Source organism: Dama dama, chromosome 4 (assembly GCF_033118175.1).
Source record: "Dama dama isolate Ldn47 chromosome 4, ASM3311817v1, whole genome shotgun sequence".
In the NCBI taxonomy this organism is placed as follows: Eukaryota; Metazoa; Chordata; class Mammalia; order Artiodactyla; family Cervidae; genus Dama; species Dama dama.
This window is the reverse complement of record NC_083684.1, coordinates 54381013-54402447: the sequence shown is the minus strand read 5'-3', so window position 1 is coordinate 54402447 and position 21435 is coordinate 54381013. Positions and strand designations below refer to the sequence as shown.

Here is a 21435-nt window from a genome sequence, read left to right as displayed (position 1 = left end):
TAACATTTGTGATGTGCTTAACACAGTACCTGACGCAGACTAAGATTCTAAGAAGCTAATTCATTGAGCAGTGTGGTGCTTTAGTCACTAAGTCGTGTCCGACTCTTGCAACCTCATGGACTGTAACCACCAGACTCCTCTGTTCATGGGATTTCCTAGTCAAGAATACTGGAGTGGATTGCAATTCCCTTCTCCAGGGGATCTTTCCGACCCAGGAATTGAACCCATGTCTCCTACATTGCAGGTGAATTCTTTACCTACTGAGCTACAAGGGATAGGATCATTCTGGAATTCTATTAATAGTAAGCTAAAGAAAATAGAGTAGAAAGCCTCTTCATCAGAAGAGGCAGAATGGTGTAGGGGTTAAAGACATGGGCTTTGGACCTATGGGCTTACATCCCAGTCCTACCACTTCAGCCTTACAACCTTGAACAGACGACCTGAACTTTCAAACCCTCAGTTTCGCCATCATTGAAATGGGGCAGTGGTCTCCATGTCTGAGGCTGCTGAGGACTCACACTTGTGTCATTTGCCCGGGGCCTGGTACCTAGCCTCCTTGAATGTGAGTGGCTTTCACTGTCATGGAGACAGAGCAGTAGCACTGACTGCATCCTACTGGATGCCAAGCACACAGTGGGTCTCCTTTTATAGCAGCCAAGCTGAGGCTGAGGGGTGGCAGGCACGGGGTAACATGGACAGAGGTCACTGCCTACAGGACAGCTTATGGGCTCTGAGGTGACACCCCCGAGGCTGAGGCCCCATCACTGAACTGGCTGTGTAGCATTAGGCAGTCACTTCACTTCTCTGGACCTTTGTGTCCTACTCTGTCACTGCCCAAGCTGTGTGGAGTATGAAATGAGACACCACACATAAAATACTTGGCCCAGGGCCTAAGGATGGTGGTGATGGTCATGCTTTTCCCTGTTGCCCCTACCACAACTCTTCCTACCCCTTCTCACCATGTTCTGCCCAGCGCTTTAGTCCTGGGGCCACTGCTGTGGAGCATCTGGGCAAATTTGCTTTCCCTTCTCCAAGTCCTGGGCTCAGTTCTGGGCTCAATGCCAGTCTGTACCAGCCTCAAGACACTGCCCATTGCAGCATTCCCTCACATCTCTGTTGCTTCAGGTCTCAGTTCACAATCAGAGATTCCTTCCGTATACCCATGTTACCCAACTTTACAGTAGGGAAATGGGCCCAGAGAGGGCACAGTTCTCCCCTAGAGACACACAGCAGAGTGCATTCCTGGACGGGTTGTGAAACAGGTCTTTCACTGTCTCTTCTGGGAAGCCTGGATGTGGACTCCACAGTGCACTGCTGGGCCAGGGCCAGGTCAGCACCATTTACAGTAAATACCAGGCATACCACGTCTGCCAGTCCACCCCTCATTACCCACGCACTGCCGCTCTTCACTAGATTCCCTCTCCAATGGGCGTTATGCAGGGCTTGGGGGTCACAGAGTACACAATAGGACAGTCACACATATCAAGCCTTCAAGGAGGCCAGGCCCACCCCCACCCCTTCATACCGCACCCTTTCTTCGGGACCCCATCCTCAATTCCACCCCTCTTCTGCCGTTGTTAAAACCCCTCCCCATAATTCAAGCCCGTCCATAGACTACGGGTCCCTTCCGTGCCTCCACGGATACACTCTAGCCACACCTCTTTCCTCTCCGTGGCCGCTCCTCTCCGGCCACTGTCCTCTATCTGGTCGCGCTCCAACCCCTAACCCCGCCTCCGGACTGACCACGCCCCCTGGCAAACAGCCCCGCCCTCACCATCAGGCCCGCCTCTCAGTTGCAACTCAGGTCCCCTCTGGCCTTCCCATCCCGTCCCTCCTCTATGATACCGCCCCTCGCCCCGCCTCTCCCGACTGCGGCCTTCGGGGCTCCCCCCAGGCCAGTGAACCGGGAGACCCACTGAACTCTTCCGTGGGTCTCAGCAAGCCGCCCTCGCGTTTACTTAAAGGGGAGATGCCGGCGAGGGTGGGCCCACACGACCGGCTTGAGCCCCGCCTGGGCGCCTGTGCCCTGAGGACCCGGTTAAGAGCTGCTTTTAAGCGCGATGGCGGGCTCTGGGCGAGGTCCGGCCCCAGCGCCCCATGGAGACCCCTCGCCGCTCTCCACAGGAGCTGAGGCGGGCGGAGTTGGTGGAGATCATCGTGGAGACAGAGGCGCAGACCGGGGTCAGCGGCATCAACGTAGCGGGAGGCGGCAAGGAGGGAATCTTCGTCCGCGACCTGCGTGAGGACTCGCCAGCGGCCAGGAACCTCAGCCTGCAGGAAGGTGGGCGGGGCGCGGGCATGGGGCGGGGCCTTCCTGCGGGGGCGGGAATCTGCTCGGGGCCGGGAGGCGGGGTTAAGGGCTAGGGGCCGGGCTTTGTGTGTCTTGTCGGTTTTGCGGTTGCTCAGATACCGGCTCTGGAGGTTCATTGTCTCCCAAATCTGCAGTTAACTATGCTGTGATCTTTCTGTGCCTCGGTTTTCTCACCTCTAAAATGGGACTTACTCTAGTACATACCTCATATGGTTATTATGTGGACTAAATGAGTCAGTATTTGAAAACACAGCGTGTAACTAAGTGGCACATGGTAAGCACTATATAAGTGCTAGTTATAGTTTGGTTGTTGGGGCTGAAGAAAAGAGGCGGAGTTAACAACTTGGAGGGAGTGGCGAAGAGAGCTTAGTAAGGGATATTTTAAGTAACATGGATGAAGCTGATGATTTATTCATGCAACAACTATTTACTGAGTGCCTTCTATTTCCAGATGTTATTCTGGGTGCTTGGGCTACTGCTGTGAACAAAACAGACAACACTCTCTGCACCTATGAAGCTTACATTCTAGTGAGGAGAGACATGTTTAAGCAAAATCTGTAAAATACATAGTACATTATGTATAAATAATTTATGGAAACATAATGTAAAATACATGGTACATTAGAAGGCCGTGCATGCTTATGGAAGCTAGGAAGGAAGCTACATTTTTAAATAGGATGAACCAGGAAGGGCAGAAAGGCCTGAAGGAGGTGAGGGAATGAGCTCTGTGGCCATCTGGAAAAGCATTCCAGGCAGAGAGAACCAGTGCAACTGCCCCAAGATGGGAGAGTGCCTGGTTTGTTGGAGGAACAGTAAGGAAGCCAGTGTGAATGGAGCAGAGTTAGTGAAGAGTAGAGTAAGAAATGAGGCCAGAGAGGTAAGAGAAGGGGCAGTTTTTTGAGGGCTTTAGGGACCATGGGGAGGATGTTGATTTTTAATCAAAAGTTGTGAGTGAAGAAAGAACATGAATTGACCAAACTGAAATGCTGTATTAGCAGTAGACTGTAGGGGGCAGGATGGGGAGCAGGAAAAAAGGCTCCCGTGATTATCCAGGTAAGAGATTGGTGATTTGTTGTTCAGTCGCCAGCGAAAGGGATAAACAGGGAGTTTGGAATCAACACGTACACAGTGCTATACTTAAAATATTAATAGATAACAAAAAAGGACCTACTTTATAGTACAGGGAACTGACTCTTTGTGACCTCATGGATGTGAGAGCCGACTCATTGGAAAAGACCCTGATGCTGGGAAAGATTGAAGGCAAAAGGAGAAGGGGACAGCAGAGGATGAGATGGTTAGATAGCATCACTAACTCAATGGACATGGATTCGAGCAAACTCTGGGAGTTAGTGGAGGACAGGGATTGGTGATACTTGGGGCCAAAACAGTGTTACTGGAGGTGAAGACAGGGTTTGGATTCTGGATATAATCTGAAGGAAGAGTCTTCTGGACTGAATATGGGGTTGTTGGAAAGAGAGGGGTCAAGGATGTGTCTAGGAATTCTTGACCTGAGAATGGAGTTGGTAGTCCCACAAATGGGAAACCCTGGGGCTGGAGCTCATTTGGAGAAAGACCGGCAGTACAGTTTGGACCTGTCAAATGAGAGCTGGACACCAAGGCGGAGATGTGAAAGGATATGTGAATCTAGGATGGATGTGGGAAGTGCTGGGCTGGAGAGACACAGTTGGGAGTTGTCAGTATATTTATGACCTTTAAACTCCCGAATCTGGGTGAGCTTCCCTAAGGGATAAGTAGTATGGAGAAGAGGAGAGGTCCAAGGCCTGAGTTGGCTCTCTGGGACTCTGTGTTTTTAAGAGGTCTGGGAGATGGGAGGAATCATCCCTGGAAGCTGAGAAGAAGCCCCCAGCGAGGTTCCAGAGGGTTGGGCACCCTGGAAGCCAAGCAAGGCAAGTGGATGAAAGAGAGAGTGAAGCTGGATCTCAAGCAGGGGTTTAAGTGGATGAAGTCTGGGACTTTACTGCTGGACTTAGCTACACAGAGGTCACTGTGTGAGACCTTGAGAGACCATTTCGAGGCTCTGGGAGGGGGGTGTCAAAAGTGTGATTGGAGAAGTGAAAAAAACGCAGTCAGACAACTCCATGAATTGTGCCGTTAAAGTGAACAGATAAGTGGGGCAGAAGTTCCAGAAAGAGTGAGGTCAAGACAACGTTCCTTTAAAAAAAAAAAAAGAAATTATTTTTGGCTGTGCTGAGTCTTCGTTGCTTTTTGAGGGCTTTCTCTATAGTTGCAGCAACTGTGGGCTACTCTTCATTGCGGTATGTGGGCCTCTAGTTGCAGTGGCTTCTGTTGCAAAGCACATGCCGTAGGCGCAAGGGCTTCAGTAGTTGCAGCACATGGACTCAGTAGTTGTGGTACAGGGGCTTAGTTGTTCCGAGCCTTGGGGAATCTTCCTGGACCAGGGATTGAACCCGTGTCCCCTGCATTGGCAGGCCAATTCTTATCCACTGAGCCACCAGGGAAGTCCAAGACAACCTTTCTTATGGGAGAAAGAGTGATATGTTCTTTGCTGATGACAATAATGTAGAAGGACAAATTGATGATGATGTAGGGAGCACGGGGAGAATTGCTGGAGTCTGTCCCTGAAAAGGTGGTGGAGAGATTGACCCGAGCTAGGAGTGGGGTTGGTTTATCCCTAGGACAGATGGAGAGTAGAGAAAATCGCCACTGGACCAGGGAGGGGGGTGAGTAATTCGGTACGGGCGTCTGGAAGTTTTCTTCTGACTCTGTTTCTCAGTAAAAGAAAGCAAAATCAGTGTTTGAAGTGTGAGGTTCGGGGAGGGGCGTAGAAAGGGGAGAGGTGCTGCGAATGGGCTTGGATTTGCTCTGAGGGAGGCAGGGCTAAAGCCTAGGCCGTGGCTTTCTCTAAGTGTCAGAGCCTCAAACACGGAGGAACTTTGCGTTTCAGTATCCTGTGCTCTTGGAGAAGGGCATGGCAACCCACTCCAGCATTCTTGGCTGGAGAATCCCATGGACTGAGGGGCCTGGCGGGCTAGTCTGTAGCGTCGTAAAGAGTCTGACACAACTGAAGCGATCTAGCACGCACTGCACGCGGGTATAGGCGGGGCTAAAAGTTTGGGCGGCGCCCGGCTGCTCGGGCTCCAGGGAAGTGGGCGGGACCAGGCCTGGGCGGGGCGGGAAGATGCCCACGCCCTGCCCACCTCTACCTGGCCTACAGGGGACCAGCTGCTGAGCGCCAGAGTGTTCTTCGAGAATTTCAAGTACGAGGACGCGCTCCGTCTGCTGCAATGCGCCGAGCCTTACAAGGTCTCCTTCTGCCTGAAGCGCACTGTACCCACCGGGGACCTGGCGCTACGGCCCGGGACCGTGGCCGGCTACGAGATCAAGGGCCCGCGGGCCAAGGTGGCCAAGCTGGTACGCGTGCTTAGCCCGGCCCCGGCCCTGGACTGCCCCAGCGATCCTGTCTCTGCGCCGTGAGCCCCACTGCCCTACACCCGTGGGCCAGACTTGCCCTCTGTCTCGTCACTAACCCAGCGCTAATCCCATCCACTGCCTCCTGTTCTCTGCCCCTAAACTCCTCCCTGGGGAGGGGGACCCACCCACCCAAACCAGGATCCTCACCCACCAGGGGTCCTGAACCAGAGAGGCCAGGTTCAGTCAAGCCTAAGGGTGGCTCGCTTACTGCTGAGTGACCCTGGAGGAACTTCTTTACCTCCTTGGGCCTCAGTTTCCCCATCTCTAAAGTGAGGGTATTGGGGAAAATGGTAGATGAGGAGCCAGAAGTCTTGGGTCACAGTTTATACATCCCTGGTGATGAACTGTAAGAGTCCAAATTAAAGTCTTTGCCTTCCTGGGCAGTCATGGTGACATGACAGGCAGGAAGTGGGGATGGTGCTTTGGAGACAAGATGCTCCATCCAACACGTACCCATCCTGGTAAAATGACCGCATGGGGCTTCCCCCTGTCCACCCCAGGCCTCCCACTGTCCCACCGCCTCCTGCCTCTCTCCTCTCTCCCCAGAACATCCAGAGTCTGTCCCCTGTGAAGAAGAAGAAGATGGTGATGCCCGGGGCCCTGGGGGCCCCTGCAGACTTGGCCCCTGTTGACGTCGAATTCTCCTTTCCCAAGTTCTCCCGTCTTCGTCGAGGCCTCAAAGCCGAGGCTGTCGAGGGTCCTGTCCCAGCTGCCCCCACCCGCCGGCGCCTCCAGCTGCCTCGGCTGCGGGTCCGAGAAGTGGCCGAAGAGGCCCAGGTAGCCAGGCTGGCCGCCGCTGCTCCTCCCCCCCGGAAGGCCAAAGCAGAGGCCGAGGTGGCAGCAGGACCCCGTTTCACGGCTCCCCAGGTGGAGCTGGTTGGGCCCCGGCTGCCAGGTGCCGAGGTGGGTGTCCCCCAGGTCCCAGCCCCCAAGGGAGAGGCAGCCCCTGCAGCAGAGGCCGTCAGCGGCTTTGCCCTCCACCTGCCAACCCTTGGGCTGGGAGCCCCAGCTGCCCCTGCCGTGGAGCCTGCGGCTGTAGGGATCCAGGTCCCCCAAGTGGAGCTGCCCTCCTTGCCCTCGCTACCTGCTCTGCCCACACTTCCCTGCCTGGAGACCCGGGAAGGGGCTGTGGCAGTGACGGTGCCCACCCTGGACATAGCAGCGCCTACCGTGGGGGTGGACCTGGCCTTGCCTGGTGCAGAGGTGGAACCCCGAGGCGAGGCGCCCGAGGTGGCCCTGAAGATGCCCCGCCTCAGTTTCCCCCGCTTTGGGGCCCGAGCAAAGGAAGCTGCTGAAGCCAAGGTGAAGGGGCCCAAGCTTCGAATGCCCACCTTCGGGCTCTCTCTCCTGGAGCCCCGGCCTGCTGCCCCCGAAGCCCCCGAGAGCAAGCTGAAGCTGCCCACCATCAAGATGCCCTCCTTTGGCATTGGGGTCTCGCCGCCGGAGGTCAAGGTGCCCAAGGGGCCTGAGGTGAAGCTCCCCAAGGTCCCAGAGGTCAAGCTCCCCAAAATGCCAGAGCCAGTCCTTCCAGAGGTGCGACTCCCAGAGGTGGAGCTCCCGAAGGTGTCAGAGATGAAGCTTCCGAAGGTGCCAGAGATGGCCGTGCCCGAGGTGAGACTTCCAGAGGTGCAGCTGCCAAAAGTCCCGGAAATGAAGCTGCCAAAGGTGCCGGAGATGGCCGTGCCCGAAGTGCGTCTCCCAGAAGTGCAGCTGCCGAAAGTCCCGGAGATGAAACTCCCCGAGGTGAAGCTCCCGAAGGTGCCAGAGATGGCCGTGCCGGAAGTGCGTCTCCCAGAAGTGCAGCTGCCAAAAGTCCCAGAGATGAAGCTGCCGAAGGTGCCCGAGGTGATATGCCCGGAGATGAAGCTGCCGAAGGTGCCCGAGGTGATATGCCCGGAAATGAAACTCCCGAAGGTGCCGGAGATGGCTGTGCCGGAAGTGCGACTCCCAGAGGTGCAGCTGCCGAAAGTCCCCGAGGTGAAACTCCCTGAGGTGAAACTCCCCGAGGTGAAGCTCCCGAAGGTGCCGGAGATGGCCGTGCCGGAAGTGCGTCTCCCAGAGGTACAGCTGCCGAAAGTCTCGGAGATGAAGGTCCCTGACGTCAAACTCCCCGAGGTGAAGCTCCCGGAGATAAAACTCCCCAAGGTGCCGGAAATGGTCGTGCCCGACGTTCACCTCCCGGAAGTGCATCTGCCAAAGGTGTCGGAGATGCGGCTGCCAGAAGTGCAGGCTCCCAAGGTCCCGGAGGTGCATCTGCCGAAGGCACCAGAAGTGAAGCTGCCCAAGGCTCCGGAGGTGCAGCTAAAAGCTGCCAGGGTAGAGGAGGCAGAGGGCATGGACTTTGGCTTCAAGATGCCCAAGATGACCTTGCCCAAGCTAGGGAGGGCGGAGTCCCCATCTCGGGGCAAGCCGAGTGAGGCAGGCGCTGAGGTCTCGGGGAAGCTGGTGACACTTCCCTGTCTGCAGCCAGAGGTGGGCAGTGAGGCTCGTGTGGGTGTCCCCTCTCTCACACTGCCCTCGGTGGAGCTAGACCTGCCAGGGGCTCTTGGCCTTGAGGGGCAGGCTGCTGCCGAAGTGGGCAAAGGGGAGCAGGCAGAAGCAGCTGGGGTCGGGGAAGTGGCCTTCCGGTTGCCTTCCGTGGAGATCGTCACCCCACAGCTTCCCACACTGGAGGAAGGGCAGGCAGAGGTGACAGAGGCGAAAGTCAAGCCCTCCTCCAAGTTCTCCCTGCCCAAGTTTGGACTCTCAGGGCCAAAGGTGACCAAGGCAGAGGCTGAGGGGGCCGGACGAGCTGCCAAGCTGAAGGTGTCCAAGTTCGCCATCTCACTCCCCAGGGCTCGGGTGGGGACCGAGGTGGAGGCCAAGGGTATGGAGGAGGCAGGTCTGCTGCCCGCCCTCGACCTGTCCATCCCGCAGCTAAGCCTGGATTCCCATCTGCCCACAGGCAAGGCAGAGGTTGCCGGGGCCGATATCAAGCTCAAGGGGCCCAGGTTCGGCCTGCCCAAGTTTGGGGTCAGGGGTCGGGACACTGAGGCGGGAGAACTAGTGCCAGGGACGGCTGAGCTGGAGGGCAAGAGCAAGGGTTGGGATGGGAAGGTGAAGATGCCCAAGCTGAAGATGCCCTCCTTTGGGCTGGCTCGAGGGAAGGAAGCAGACATCTCGGGTGGGCGAGTCAGCCCCGGGGAAAAGTCAGAGTCCACAGCTGTGCAGCTTAAGATCCCCGAGGTGGAATTGGTTGCTCTGGGGGCCGAGGAGGAGGGGCGGGTAGAGGAGGAGGCAGCCGGTGGCCGAGGACGGCTCGCAGGCCTGCAAGTGTCCCCAGCCAAGCAGGTGGGCACTGAGGCCCAGGACGGGGGACTGAGGATGCCACTGGGCATCTCCCTGCCCCAGGTGGAGCTCACCGGCTTTAGGGAGGCCACCCCGGGCCAGCAGGCTGAGAGTTCGGCCCCTCCAGCAGAGGGCACAGCAGGCTACAGAGTCCACATGCCTCAAGTGACCTTGGCTCTACCTGGAGCCCAGGCGGCGGGTGGCGAGCTGTTGGTGGGCGAAGGTGTCTTCAAGATGCCCGCTGTGACAGTGCCCCAGCTTGAGCTGGACGTGGGGTTGAGCCGAGAGGTGCAGGACGGGGAGGCCGCCACCAGTGAGGGTGGGCTGAAGCTGAAGGTGCCTACGCTGGGGGCTAGAGCTGGGGCCGGGGCTGATGGGCCAAGCGACCAGTCTGCAGGGGCAGAGCGCACCTTCCACCTCTCCCTGCCCGACGTGGAGCTCTCCCCGCCCGCCGTGGGCACCCATGCTGAGTACCAGGTGGCAGAGGGCGAGGGAGATGCCGGACACAAGCTCAAGGTGCGGCTGCCCCGGTTTGGCCTGGCACGGGCCAAGGAGGGGGCTGAGGAAGGTGAGAAGGCCAAGAGCCCGAAACTCAAGCTGCCCCGCGTGGGCTTCAGCCAGAGCGAGGCGGTCAGTGGAGAAGGCTCCCCCAGCCCTGAGGAGGAGGACGCGGAGGGCGGTGGGGAAGGGGCCTCCGGGCGCCGAGGTCGCGTCCGAGTTCGCTTGCCCCGTGTGGGCCTGGCTGCCCCTTCCAAGGCCTCCCGGGGGCAGGAGGGTGAGGCAGTGCCCAAGTCTCCCAGTGGGGAGAAGTCACCCAAGTTCCGCTTCCCCCGGGTGTCCCTAAGCCCCAAGACCCGGGGCGGGAGCGGGGACCAGGATGAGGGTGGATTCCGGGTGCGGCTGCCCAGTGTGGGGTTTTCCGAGACGGGCCCTCCAGGCTCCACGAGGATGGAGGGGGCTCAGGCTGCTGTCATCTGAAAACCCCTGAGTAGAAGGAGACCCCTGCCCCCGCCCCATCTCATCTTTCCCATCCCCCACCCCTTGTTCTGTGTGTGAGATAACTAGCACTAACCCTCAGAAGGCTGGGAGGTGGGCGGCTGACCGGGGCAGGGCCGGGGTGGCCGTGCCCAGCTCTTTGGCAGGAGTGCCCGTGCCTTGCCAAGCCATGTGAATAAAATAATCCAGAGGTGGCTCTGTGTGTGGTCTCTGTGTGCTTGCGTTGCGGGGGTGGAGTTTGGGGGTGGGGTGGGGTGGGGTGGTACAGAGAAAGGAGTCCCTTGAGGTCTGGCCTGAAGGGGTCCCGCGTGCAGGGAGACAGCCCAGAGTCCGGAAGGCCTTGGTGTGGGCCTGGTGGGAGGGGGGCTGTCCTAGTCCTTAAAAATTCCCAGGGGCCTCTGAGCTGGGGAAGTGCCCCAGCACAGCCCAGGGACCCCTATGCTGGAGACTCTGCGTGTCCTGCGAGGGCCACTCCTGCCAGGACAACCCCAGGAGCCCTAAGGGCAGAAAACACTTGCTACCCCCTGCCCTCTGCTGGCAGCCTCCCCACCTTGGAGAGCACTCCTGCACCCTTGCTCTCCCTTTCCGGTCCAGCTGGTTTGACTACCCGGTCCACCCCTGCCCTACCCAGGAAGGCCTCTCCCGGTCCCCTCTGCAAGCTCCCGGGTTCAGAGCCTCCACCCCAAGACACCTTAGGACTAAGTCCCAGGACTATCAGCCCTTAGTGGGGCTGGGCCTCGGCTCCCAGGGACCCCTCCCCACTCAGGATCTAAGCCCCCAACCAGGGTCCCCATTTCACTGGGATGCCCCAGGTAAGCTGTCCAGGTGGGACTCTGCTGATGATGCCGCTAAAACTGCCACCCCACTCTCGTCACGTCTCCACCCTCCCATTCTAGAGAAAGAAGGGCTGTGCCTTTGAGTTGTCCCAGCGAGGGTGCGTGTGTGCCTGCTGTCACTTGGTCACGTCCGACCCTTTGCAAACCCATGGACTGTAGCCCACCACGCTCCTCTGTCCATGGGATTCTCCAGGCAAGTATACTGGAGCAGGTTGCCATTTCCTCCTCCAGGGGACCTTCCCGACCCAGGGGTCAAACCGGTGTCTCCTGCATTGGCAAGTGGATTCTTAACCTCTAGTGCCACCTCGGAAGCCCTGGGCTGTCCCAGTCTCCTCACATAATCCATCACCTTCAAGCTGACACCCCATCACATGCTTCTTCTTCAATCCCCACCAAACGTGGCAAGAGATAGCTATGTTCCTGGTGCACACCCCTTGCCCAGCCCCCTAGCATCTGGGGGCTCTCCTCCCACCACTGTTGACTGTCAGTGTCCTCAGTCCATGGCCACGTTCGGGGCTTCCTCTGTCTTCTGTGTCCTGACTTCTCAGGATTCCTTCCTCCTTCCTGAATGCTCTCTTCTCCCTCCCACCTCCTCTGTCTCCCTCAGGCCCCTTGGGTCATCAGGGCTCCTCCCAGGCGCTCATCCACCTCCTCACCCTCCCTGGGCCCCGTTACCCTTCCCCCGGCTTCCACTCCTCACCTCTGTGCTGACAATTCCCAAAGTCTCTCGTGGGTCCACGTGGGCCTCCGGTGCCTATCTGCATCTCTGCACACCTTCCCAGGCGTCTCCTGGACATTAGGAGGCAGTGTCTGGTGGTTCAGAGCTTGGCTCTAGAGCAGACTGCTCAGGGTCAATGCCTGCCTCTGGCACCCACCTGGGTGACCTTGGGTGTTTTTTAAACTTCTTTTGGCCTCTATTTTTTCTTCTATAAAATGGAGGTATTAAGTTGCATACTGGAGGGACTTCCCTGGTGGTCCAGTGGTTAAGACTCTGCACTCCCAATGCAGGGGCCTGAGTTCGATCCCTGCTCAAGGAACAAGCTCCTGCATGTCACCGCTAAGATCCAGTGCAGCCAAATAAATTTAAAAAAAGATGCATATTGTGGGAAATTCCCTGGTGGCCTAGAGATGAGGGTTCTGGGCTTTCATTGCTTTGCCCCGAGTTCAATCTCTGGTTAGGGAGCTGAGATCCCATAAGCCAGGCAGCATGACAAAACACACACATACACACACATATATATATGTGTGTGTGTATATATATGTATATATATAGGATAAGGCTTCTAAAGCATTCAATATGTGTTTTAATGTTTCAGTGTTAAATTTCCTAACGTCCGCTCCCCCCAGACTGCCAGTCCATGTTTCTGTCCCATTGTTATCCCCACCACAGCCCTGGGCCCTGTCCCGCACGGCTCCCTCCTTTGCCCATAACCGCCCAGTCCCATGGCCTGTCCTCCTGGCCTCCTGAGTGTCCCATCCACCTGCCTCCCCCTCCTCTGCCACCTGGACTCTACTGCAGGCTGGGGGCTTCACTCTTGCCCCCTCCAATCCACTCTTCTTCACACAGTAGCTTTCTAACACTCAAAATCTGACCCTAGGGAGTTCCCTGATGGCCTAGTGGTTAGGATCTGTCTCTGTCACTGCTGTGGCCTGGGTCTGATCCCTGGTCGGGGAACTGAGATCCTACAAGCTGCGAGGCCAAAACTTAAAAATAAGTAACTAAATAAATAAAATTTTCAACCTGCCTTCGTCATTCAAAGTCCTTCTGTGGCTCCCCAGGGTCTTCAGTTGTTGTCTAGTCGCCAAGTCGTGTCCGACTCTTGTGACCCCATGGACTGTAGCTTGCCAGGCTCCTCTGTTCATGGGATTTCCCAGGCAAGAATGCTAGAGTGGGTTGCCATTCCCTTGTCCAAGGGATCTTCCCAACCCAGGGGTGGAACCCACTTCTCTTGCATTGGCAGGCGGATTATTTACCAGAGCCACTGGGGAAGCCCAGTGCTCTCAGAACAAGGTCCAGACTCCTTAGCCTGGTACTCAAGATCCTTTGCAACCTGGCCTCGCTTTATTCACGCTGCCCCCTCCCTGGGGCAGCCACAGGCAGGAGCAGATTTTTCTGAGCACAGACACACACATCCCCCAGCTTGGGAAGCCTGCAGCTCCTCTGTTTAGGAAGGTCCCATTGCTCTCTGCCCAAGGCCCACGTTCAGCCTCCCTTCTCCGTCGACCCTTCACCTCTCCAGCCACTCCAGGGTTCCGCCCCTGGGCGGGGGAGGGGGGGCCCTATCTGCCACCCCCCCCCCCCATTCCAGCCAGGGGCTCAGGTCTCCAACAACAGAACCGGAGCCACTCAGCAACGCTGGAACCCATTCGGGGGGGCCTGGGGCCCCTCGTCCCAAGCCGGGAGGGCTTTGGGGGAGGGGTGCGGCCCCTGGCAGACTCGCCGTGTGGCCCAGGGGTCTGGGGGTTGCCAGGGAGGTGGGGGCGAACCTTGCAGGGCAAGGCACGAGTGTGGTCCTCTTTCCCCCACTGGGGGGGCCTCAGGGCCAGTGTGGGGGCAGGAGGCCTTGGAGGCAGAGCCCGTGGAACGGGGGTGGCGGCAGGGCAGCGTCCGGAGGCAGGGGCACTATGGCCACCATCCAGTCAGAGACTGACTGCTACGACATCATCGAGGTGCTGGGCAAGGGCACCTTCGGGGAGGTGGCCAAGGGCTGGCGGCGAAGCACGGGCGAGATGGTGGCCATCAAGATCCTGAAGAACGACGCCTACCGCAACCGGATCATCAAGAACGAGCTGAAGCTGCTGCGCTGCATGCGGGGCCTGGACCCCGAGGAGGCCCACGTCATCCGCTTCCTCGAGTTCTTCCATGACGCCCTCAAGTTCTACCTGGTCTTCGAGCTGCTGGAGCAAAACCTGTTCGAATTCCAGAAGGAGAACAACTTCGCACCCCTCCCCGCCCGCCACATCCGCACGGTCACCCTGCAGGTACTCCGGGCCCTGGCCAGGCTCAAGGAACTCGCCATCATCCACGCTGATCTCAAGCCCGAGAACATCATGCTGGTGGACCAGACCCGCTGTCCGTTCAGGGTCAAGGTGAGCGTGGCCATCCCTGGGCAGCAGGCCCCCTGCTCCTGTTCTCACCTGGCTTCCCCCAGCCCTGGGGTCTCCTCTTGACTCTTGAGGTCTCCCTGGGTCCCACCTCCCACCCTGAGGTCTCTCCCTCCTTGTCCACGATGGTTCTCCCCGCCTCCTGGCTCTGAAATTCCTCTCTCCCCCATCCCAGTCCTGACACTCTCTCCCTGACAGTCCTGAGGTCTCCCCATCCTTGCTCCATTCTTAGCTCAGCTCCTCTGGCCTGGTCCCATCCCTGCGATGTTCTAGTGAGGGAGACAGTGAAAGTGAAAGTGTTAGTCACTCAGTCATGTCCGACTCTTTGGGACCCCATGGACTGTAGCCTCTGTCCATAGGATTTTCCAGGCAAGAATACTGGAGTGGGTTGCGATTTCCTTCTCCAGAGGATTTTCCCAACCCAGGGATTGAATCTGGGTCTCCTGCGTTGCAGGTAGATTCTTTCCCATCTGAATTCTAGCGGGGGAGATAGAGTCTCCAAGACAAATGAGCAGAATAAGATAGGTGAATGAGAAGGAGACAAGATGAAATTGGGAGGAGGAGGATGTGCGGTGGTGATGAGTGAAACTCTAGGTTCTGTGGTTAGGGAGGCCTCCCTGAGAAGGTGACATTTGAGGGATGTTTTGAAAGAAGGAGGGAGCTGTGTTGACATCTGGGGGAAAGCATCTGGGTAGAAGGAGCAGCCAGTGCAAAGGCCTTGAGGCAGGAGTAAGTATATGAAAGTGTGAAACTGAAGGTGTTTATCGCTTCTCGGCCTTTTGGCTAAGATCAAGTGTAAAATGTCGCTCAGTCATGTCTGACTCTTTGTGACCCCATGGACTGTGGCCTGCCAATCTCCCTTGTCCATGGGATATTTTCAGGCAAGAATACTGGAGTGGGTTGCCATATCCTTCTCCAGGGGATCTTCCCAACCCAGGGATTGAACCCCGGTCTCTTGCATTGCAGGCAGATTCTTTACCATCTTATATATAAATGCACATGTACAAAAGTCTGTGTGTTTGAGGAGCAGTGGGGAGGCCAGCGTGGCTGGTGCAGAGTGACTGAGGGGAAGAGGGAGGAAACGAGACCAGGGAGGGGATGAGGCGGGGGCATTCAGGGCCTTGTGGGCCTCAGGGAGGACTTGGGTTTTATTCGGATTACGGATTACTGTGGAAGCACCAGAGGATCCTGGGGGCTGAGGAGGGGTGTAGTCTAATGCAGGTGCTCACGGGCTCCCTCTGGCTGCAGGAGGGGAACTGACTGAGGTGCTGGAGCAGAAAGAGAGAGGGTGTGACTGCCCCCGGTCCAGGTGGATGGGGTCGTGGGAGGAAGAGATGTGTCTGGAGGGGGTGGGGAGTTCCGGGTAGATTTTGTTTCTTTGGGCTTAGCTGGCGGGAATCTTAGTTCCCTGACCAGGGATTGAACCTGGGCTCGGCCCTGAAAGCAGAGAGTCCTAACCACTGGACCACTAGGGAAGTCCCTCTGGCTAGGTTTCATTTTATTTAATTTTATTTTTTCCTCTGGGTAAATTTTAGAACAGGTTATTTTATGACAGAAACCAACACAACATTGTAAAGCAGTTTTCCACCAATTAAAAACATTATTTAAAAAAAAGATTTTAGAACAGGACTTGCTGGTAAATCTGATGTGATGTGTGAGAGAGGAAGTGAGGAAGGCTGAAAGCCTGTTGGCCTGAGTGACTGGAAGGACAGTGGCAGGATCCTTCATCGTGAGTTTGTTCATCAGCAAACATTTTCTGAGCGCCTGCTCTGGGCCTGACCCTGTGCTGGGCACACAGGTACCTCCTCTGAACTGTCACGGGTCCTTGGACTCCCCCATCCCCATTCTGACTCTTCTGTCTGATTACAGGTTTGTTACTCTCTGATGATGGGTCTGAACTAAGAGCCTTGTGAGGGCAGGGCCAGGGGCATTTTGGTCACTTCTGTGTCTTCAGCATCTACCGGCATAGCACCTTTGTGGAGTCAGTGCTAAATGAATGTCAGAGACACAGGGAGATACAGACACAGGAAAAGGCAGATCGTTCTGCCCCAACAGATGGAGGGAGAGAGACCCAAAGGAGGAGAGATTCCCACAGATACAGCAGGAGACAAACAGGACAGAGCCACAACACCTGGTCTGTGTTGGCACCCCTACCTTATTTGTGGAATGAGTGAATGAATGAATGAATTCCATGAAGGCTGACTGAATGATCGGGGTCATCCAGACTTTCTGGGATTCAGGCCTTAGCAGTCTGTGTTCAGAGGCCAGATCAATAACCATTTGGTAACACTGCCTTCTGCAGATAGAAGGTAAGGGATGGCTGAATGAAAAGCAGAGTAACTCAGGGAGGGAAACTGAGGGAGAAACTGAGATACAGTCACAGAGATTCAGAGTAAAAATGGCAGACGGCTCCCCCAGAGGCATGGCAAGACACAAGCATTTTCAGTCATTCATAACGTGACTTAGACAGGTGTTCATTGAGCACCTGTATGAACCAAGGGCCGGTGTGGGGTGTCAGCAATGCTTGATGGTGAAAGAAGACGACCTGGGTTTCAGGGTGGTGTCCTTCTAGTGGGCCAGAGAGAGACAGAGATGAGAGATACAGACAAGCAATTAGGAGGCAAAGAAAAGAGAGAGACACCAACCCAACAAGAGACAGAAAGAATGACAGGGACAAAAAAGTCAATTCATACATTCATTCACTCTCTCCTGAGCCCCTACCGTGTGCCAGGCACTATTCCAGCCATCTAGGGATGGGGCAGTGAATAGATAAAATCCTTGCCCTCATGGGACTGACGTCCTCGTTGGATAGAAAAGCAATGACCTCCATGCAAAAGTAAAATGCATGGTATGTGAAATGATGTTAAGAGCTATGGAGAGGGACTTCCCTGGTGGCCCAGTGGCTAAGATTCCTGGTCAGGGAACTAGATCTCACATGCCACAACTAAAAGACTTCCTGTGCTGCAACTAAAAGACTTCCTGTGCTGCAACTAAGACCTGATTCAGCATCCCCCCAAAAAAGGGTTATGGAGAAAAACAGAGGGTTAGGGAGGTGATTGTGGCTTCCAAGGTGGGGCTAGTGGTAAAGAACTCTCCTGCCAATGCAGGAGACATGAGATTAGAGTTCATTTCTTGGGTTGGGAAGATCCCCTGGAGGAGGGCATGGCAGCCCACTCCAGCATTCTTGCCTGGAGAATCCCACGGACAGAGGAGCCTGGCGCGCTACAGACTATGAGAGTCGCAGAGAGTCAGACATGACTGAGCGACTTAGCACACACACAGGGAGGTGGGTGAGAAGGGTGCGGTGTGCTGTTTTTGATAGGATGGTCAGCAGAGGGCTCCCTGAGAAGGTGACATTTAAATAAAGACTTGAGGTGAGGGAGGGAGCCACGTGGACATCCAGAGGAAGAGCAATCCAGGCCGAGGGAACAGCCAGTGTAAAGGCCCTGAGCCGTGAGTGCATCTGGGTTGTTCGAGGATTGCAAGAGGCTGGTGTGGCTGGTGCTGCGTGACCACGGGGAGGGGACGAGGCAGATTGTCGGAGTCTTGAGGGCCAAGGGATGAAGGCTTCGGCTCTTACCACAGGATGTGGTAAAGCCGCAGGAAGATTCTGAGTAGGAGAGCGACGTGATCTGACTCAGGTGGTCACAGGATCCTTGGGGCTGCCTGGGAGAATCAGGTTGGAGGGCTGGCGGGGCAGGGCAGGGGAGGAACAGGGAGGCCAGCAAGGAGGTCCTGATGTTAGTCTCGTGTGTTGGTCGCTTAGTTGTGTCCGATTATTTTGCGACCCCACAGACTGTTGCCTGTCAGGTTCCTCTGTCCATGGAATTCTCCAGGCAAGAATACTGGAGCAGGTTGCCACTTCCTTCTCCATTTTCTTCTACAGTAGCCTAGGCGGGGGATGAAGGAAGACAGGACCAGGGTGGGGGCTGAGAATGGGACGCAGAGTGAGCAGAACAGAAAGTGGGTGGAGTCAGGAAGATTTGCTGATGGACAAGGCATGGGGGAGAGAGAAAGAGACAGAGGTGAACCCCCAGGGGCAGACGTTCTAGTGGAGAGAAGCAAGAGTTCTAGAGACCAGCACACAGACCAGAAACATGGGCTGGAGGAGACAGGGACATAGATTCAGAGGTGCAGCAGCAGGCAGTCACGTGGCAGATGCAGAAGGACCCCACCGAGAGACGCTGCCCCTGCCCACCTGCCTCCCTCCTCCCGCCAGGTGATCGACTTCGGCTCGGCCAGCATATTCAGCGAGGTGCGTTACGTCAAGGAACCCTACATCCAGTCCCGCTTCTACCGGGCCCCCGAGATTCTACTGGGACTGCCCTTCTGCGAGAAGGTGGACGTGTGGTCCCTGGGCTGCGTCATGGCTGAGCTGCACCTGGGCTGGCCCCTCTACCCAGGCAACAATGAGTACGACCAGGTGCGTTACATCTGTGAGACGCAGGGCCTGCCCAAGCCCCACCTGCTGCATGCCGCCCGCAAGGCCCACCACTTCTTCAAGCGCAACCCGCACCCCGATGCCGCCAACCCCTGGCAGCTGAAGTCCTCGGCTGACTACCTGGCTGAGACCAAGGTAGGGGGGGCAGGTGGGGATGAGGGCAGTCAGTGTGGAGGGGGAGCTGCTGCACCCAGAAGAAAAAAAAATCTAGGTTAGATCTCAGAAAGGGCTGGAAGCTTGGGAGTTGTTACAGCAAGATGGAGCTGAGTGAGACCCCGGGTGGGACTGGAAGTCAGGGCAGCCACCTCTGCAGCCAGGCTCTTCAGAGTTGTGCGGCAACAGTCTGGATGAGACAGCAGAGAGGACTGGAAGTCTGGGCCAGGTGTGGAAGCTGTCACAGCAAGAGAGGGGTCTGGGTGAGACCAAAGGTGGGACTGAAGTACCCGGCAGACCTTAATAACCCCTGGGAGAATGGTCTGGGCTTGACTCGTTGGAGGCCTGAGGGCTGGGATCAGCCGTGGGGATCAGCTGTGGCAGCCAGAGGGTCAGCATTTGATTCCAAAGGAGGCAGCCCTTCTGCTCGCTGCTGGCAGGGACTGCACCCATGGCTCAGGGAAGGACTGGAGGGCTGGGGTGAGAGCCAGCTCGGGTCAGTGAGAGTCCTGGGTCAAACAGGAGGACCAGAGGTCATGGTCAGCAGGCGGCGTCTGGATGAGATTAGACGGGGCCTCATGGTAGGGAGCAGGTGTGACCTTCCCAGCAGTACGAGAGCACCAGGTCAGATCCCGGGCAGGACTGGAAGTCAGGGTTCCCGTGTGCAGACTTCATAGCCACGAGAGAGCTCTGGGCCAGACTGGAGGGCCGACTGGAAACTAGGGTGGGGGGTCCGACGTGGGCCCCACAGCAGGAGTGGCTGGGGCCGGAACTCCATGCCCACCCTGCCCCACCCGGTGTCCACCAGGTGCGCCCACTGGAGCGCCGTAAGTACATGCTCAAGTCGCTGGACCAGATTGAGACGGTGAACGGTGTCGGGGTGGCCAGTCGGCTGACCTTCCCGGACCGCGAGGTGCTGGCGGAGCACGCCGATCTCAAGAGCATGGTGGAGCTGATCAAGCGCATGCTGACCTGGGAGTCGCACGAACGGATCAGCCCCAGCGCCGCCCTGCGCCACCCCTTCGTGTCCATGCAGCAGTTGCGCAGCGCCCACGAGACCACCCGCTATTACCAGCTCTCTCTGCGCAGCTGCCGCTTGTCCCTGCAGGTGGAGGGAAAGCCACCCACGTCGGTCTTGGCCGCCGCAGAAGACGGGCCCCCCTACTACCGTCTGGCCGAGGAGGAGGCGGCCATGGGCCTGGGCAGCACGGGGGGCAGCGGGCCCTTCTTCCGAGAGGACAAGGCCCCCGGCATGCAGAGGGCCATCGATCAGCTGGACGACCTGAGCCTGCAGGAGGCGGGGCGTGGGCTCTGGGGCGAGACCCAGGCCGACATGATCCCCGACGTGCTGGCCCCACTCAAGGCTGCCGCCGTGGGCCGCCGGCTGCCCGAGTCCAGCCCCGAGCCCATCCTGGCCTACTACGGCAGCCGCCTGGTGGGCCGCCACAAGATCCGCAAGCCACCGGCAGGCTCCAAGTCTGACTCCAACTTCAGCAACCTGATCCGGCTGAGCCAGGCCTCACCTGAGGACGACGCCCCGCGCAGGGCCAGCGGCTGGGCGGAAGGAGAGCGCCTTGGGGCCTCTGCTGAGCCGCCGGTCATCCCGCAGCGCGATGGGGATGGGCCGGACATCAAGGACATGACCATGGATGCTGAGGTGAGCTGGGGGGTGGGTGGGGGGCGACCAGGGTGCAGGTGGTCCTGGGGTTGGGGCACAGGGAACCAGCCTGGCCTCCCACACATCTGAGTGGCCTGTAGTTGGCTCAGGGTCCAGCACACACTACTAGCCCACCCTCGGGATGTGATGAGGCTCAGCAAACACTAAGACACTCATGTGACAAGGTTCAGCAAACACGAACCCATATTCAGGCCGTGTAAAGACTCAGAACATCATAATCCACATGTGGGAACTGATAAAGGCCCAGGACCCTGAACAAGACCGTAGCGCAGCTCACCCACCCGCAGAAAGATGGGACAGAGGCTCAGCAAACACTCCTTCAGGACACATTAAGGTCTCAGCAAACACTCCTTCAGGACACATTAAGGTCTAAGCACACACCATTTAAGCCTCCAAAATGTCGAGAGGGTTCAGAATGTACAAAATTGTCCTCAGGAAGTCACAAGGAAGCAGTTGGGACCAAAGGAGTCCACGAGTGGGCAGGCTGGCTGTTTCCAGGGTGGAGGTGGGACATGGGAGGGGGCTTCCTGGGTGATGCCCATCTCTGCTCCTCCCCGACAGAGTCCAGGCCCTGAGCTCTTCGACCCCAACAGCTGTCCTGGGGAATGGCTGAGTGAGCCAGACTGGACCCTGGAGGGCCTCAGGGGGCCGCGGGCTCAGGGGCTCCCCCCACGCCACACCCACCCACATGGTCCACCCCGGGCCACCAGCTTTCTGCAGCACGTCGGCGGGCACCACTGATGGGTGACCCCACCCCTGCCCATCACTGGGGGCTGCGCTGATGGGGCTGGCAACCCCCTCCTCAGAGCCATCCCCTGAACCGACAGATTATTCTTACAGAAAGATAGTTATCCAGAAATTCCCCATTTCCCCCCACCCCGCCGCCCACGGTGCATGTCTGCACACACACCCCGAACAGAAGGGTTTCGGGGTCTGACCTGTGGCCCCCTGGGCCAGAGGGATGCAAGAGGGGGGGGGCTGCACCCCACTGGCCCTGAGCACGCCCTTGGCCCTGCTGCCTCTGTTTATTTCAATAAAGAACTGTTCAGCAGTACTGCCCCATTCCTGTGCTCCTTGCCTGAGGCCTGAACTGGCATGGGGGGCAAGGTTCGGGGGGGACCCAGGCTCTGCTCTC

General features: G+C 57.4%; 3 protein-coding genes across 3 annotated transcripts in view; 2 read left to right on the top strand and 1 right to left on the bottom strand.

The window, feature by feature from the left end:
* The window catches only part of ZNF780A (zinc finger protein 780A), a 428674-nt gene that overhangs the window by 184756 nt on the left and 222483 nt on the right, over positions 1-21435 (bottom strand). The gene's annotated exons all lie outside the window — the stretch shown is intronic.
* PRX (periaxin) lies at positions 1821-10275 on the top strand. Its single transcript, XM_061139317.1, has 3 exons — positions 1821-2281; positions 5508-5704; positions 6311-10275. The coding sequence occupies exons 1-3, from the start codon at positions 2098-2100 to the stop codon at positions 10067-10069; spliced, it is 4140 nt and encodes a 1379-aa protein (XP_060995300.1). The 5' UTR covers positions 1821-2097; the 3' UTR covers positions 10070-10275.
* HIPK4 (homeodomain interacting protein kinase 4) lies at positions 13549-21351 on the top strand. The gene is made up of 4 exons (XM_061139313.1): positions 13549-14013; positions 18248-18604; positions 19431-20279; positions 20862-21351. Exons 1-4 carry the CDS (start codon positions 13549-13551, stop codon positions 21039-21041), a joined length of 1851 nt encoding a protein of 616 aa, XP_060995296.1. The 3' UTR covers positions 21042-21351.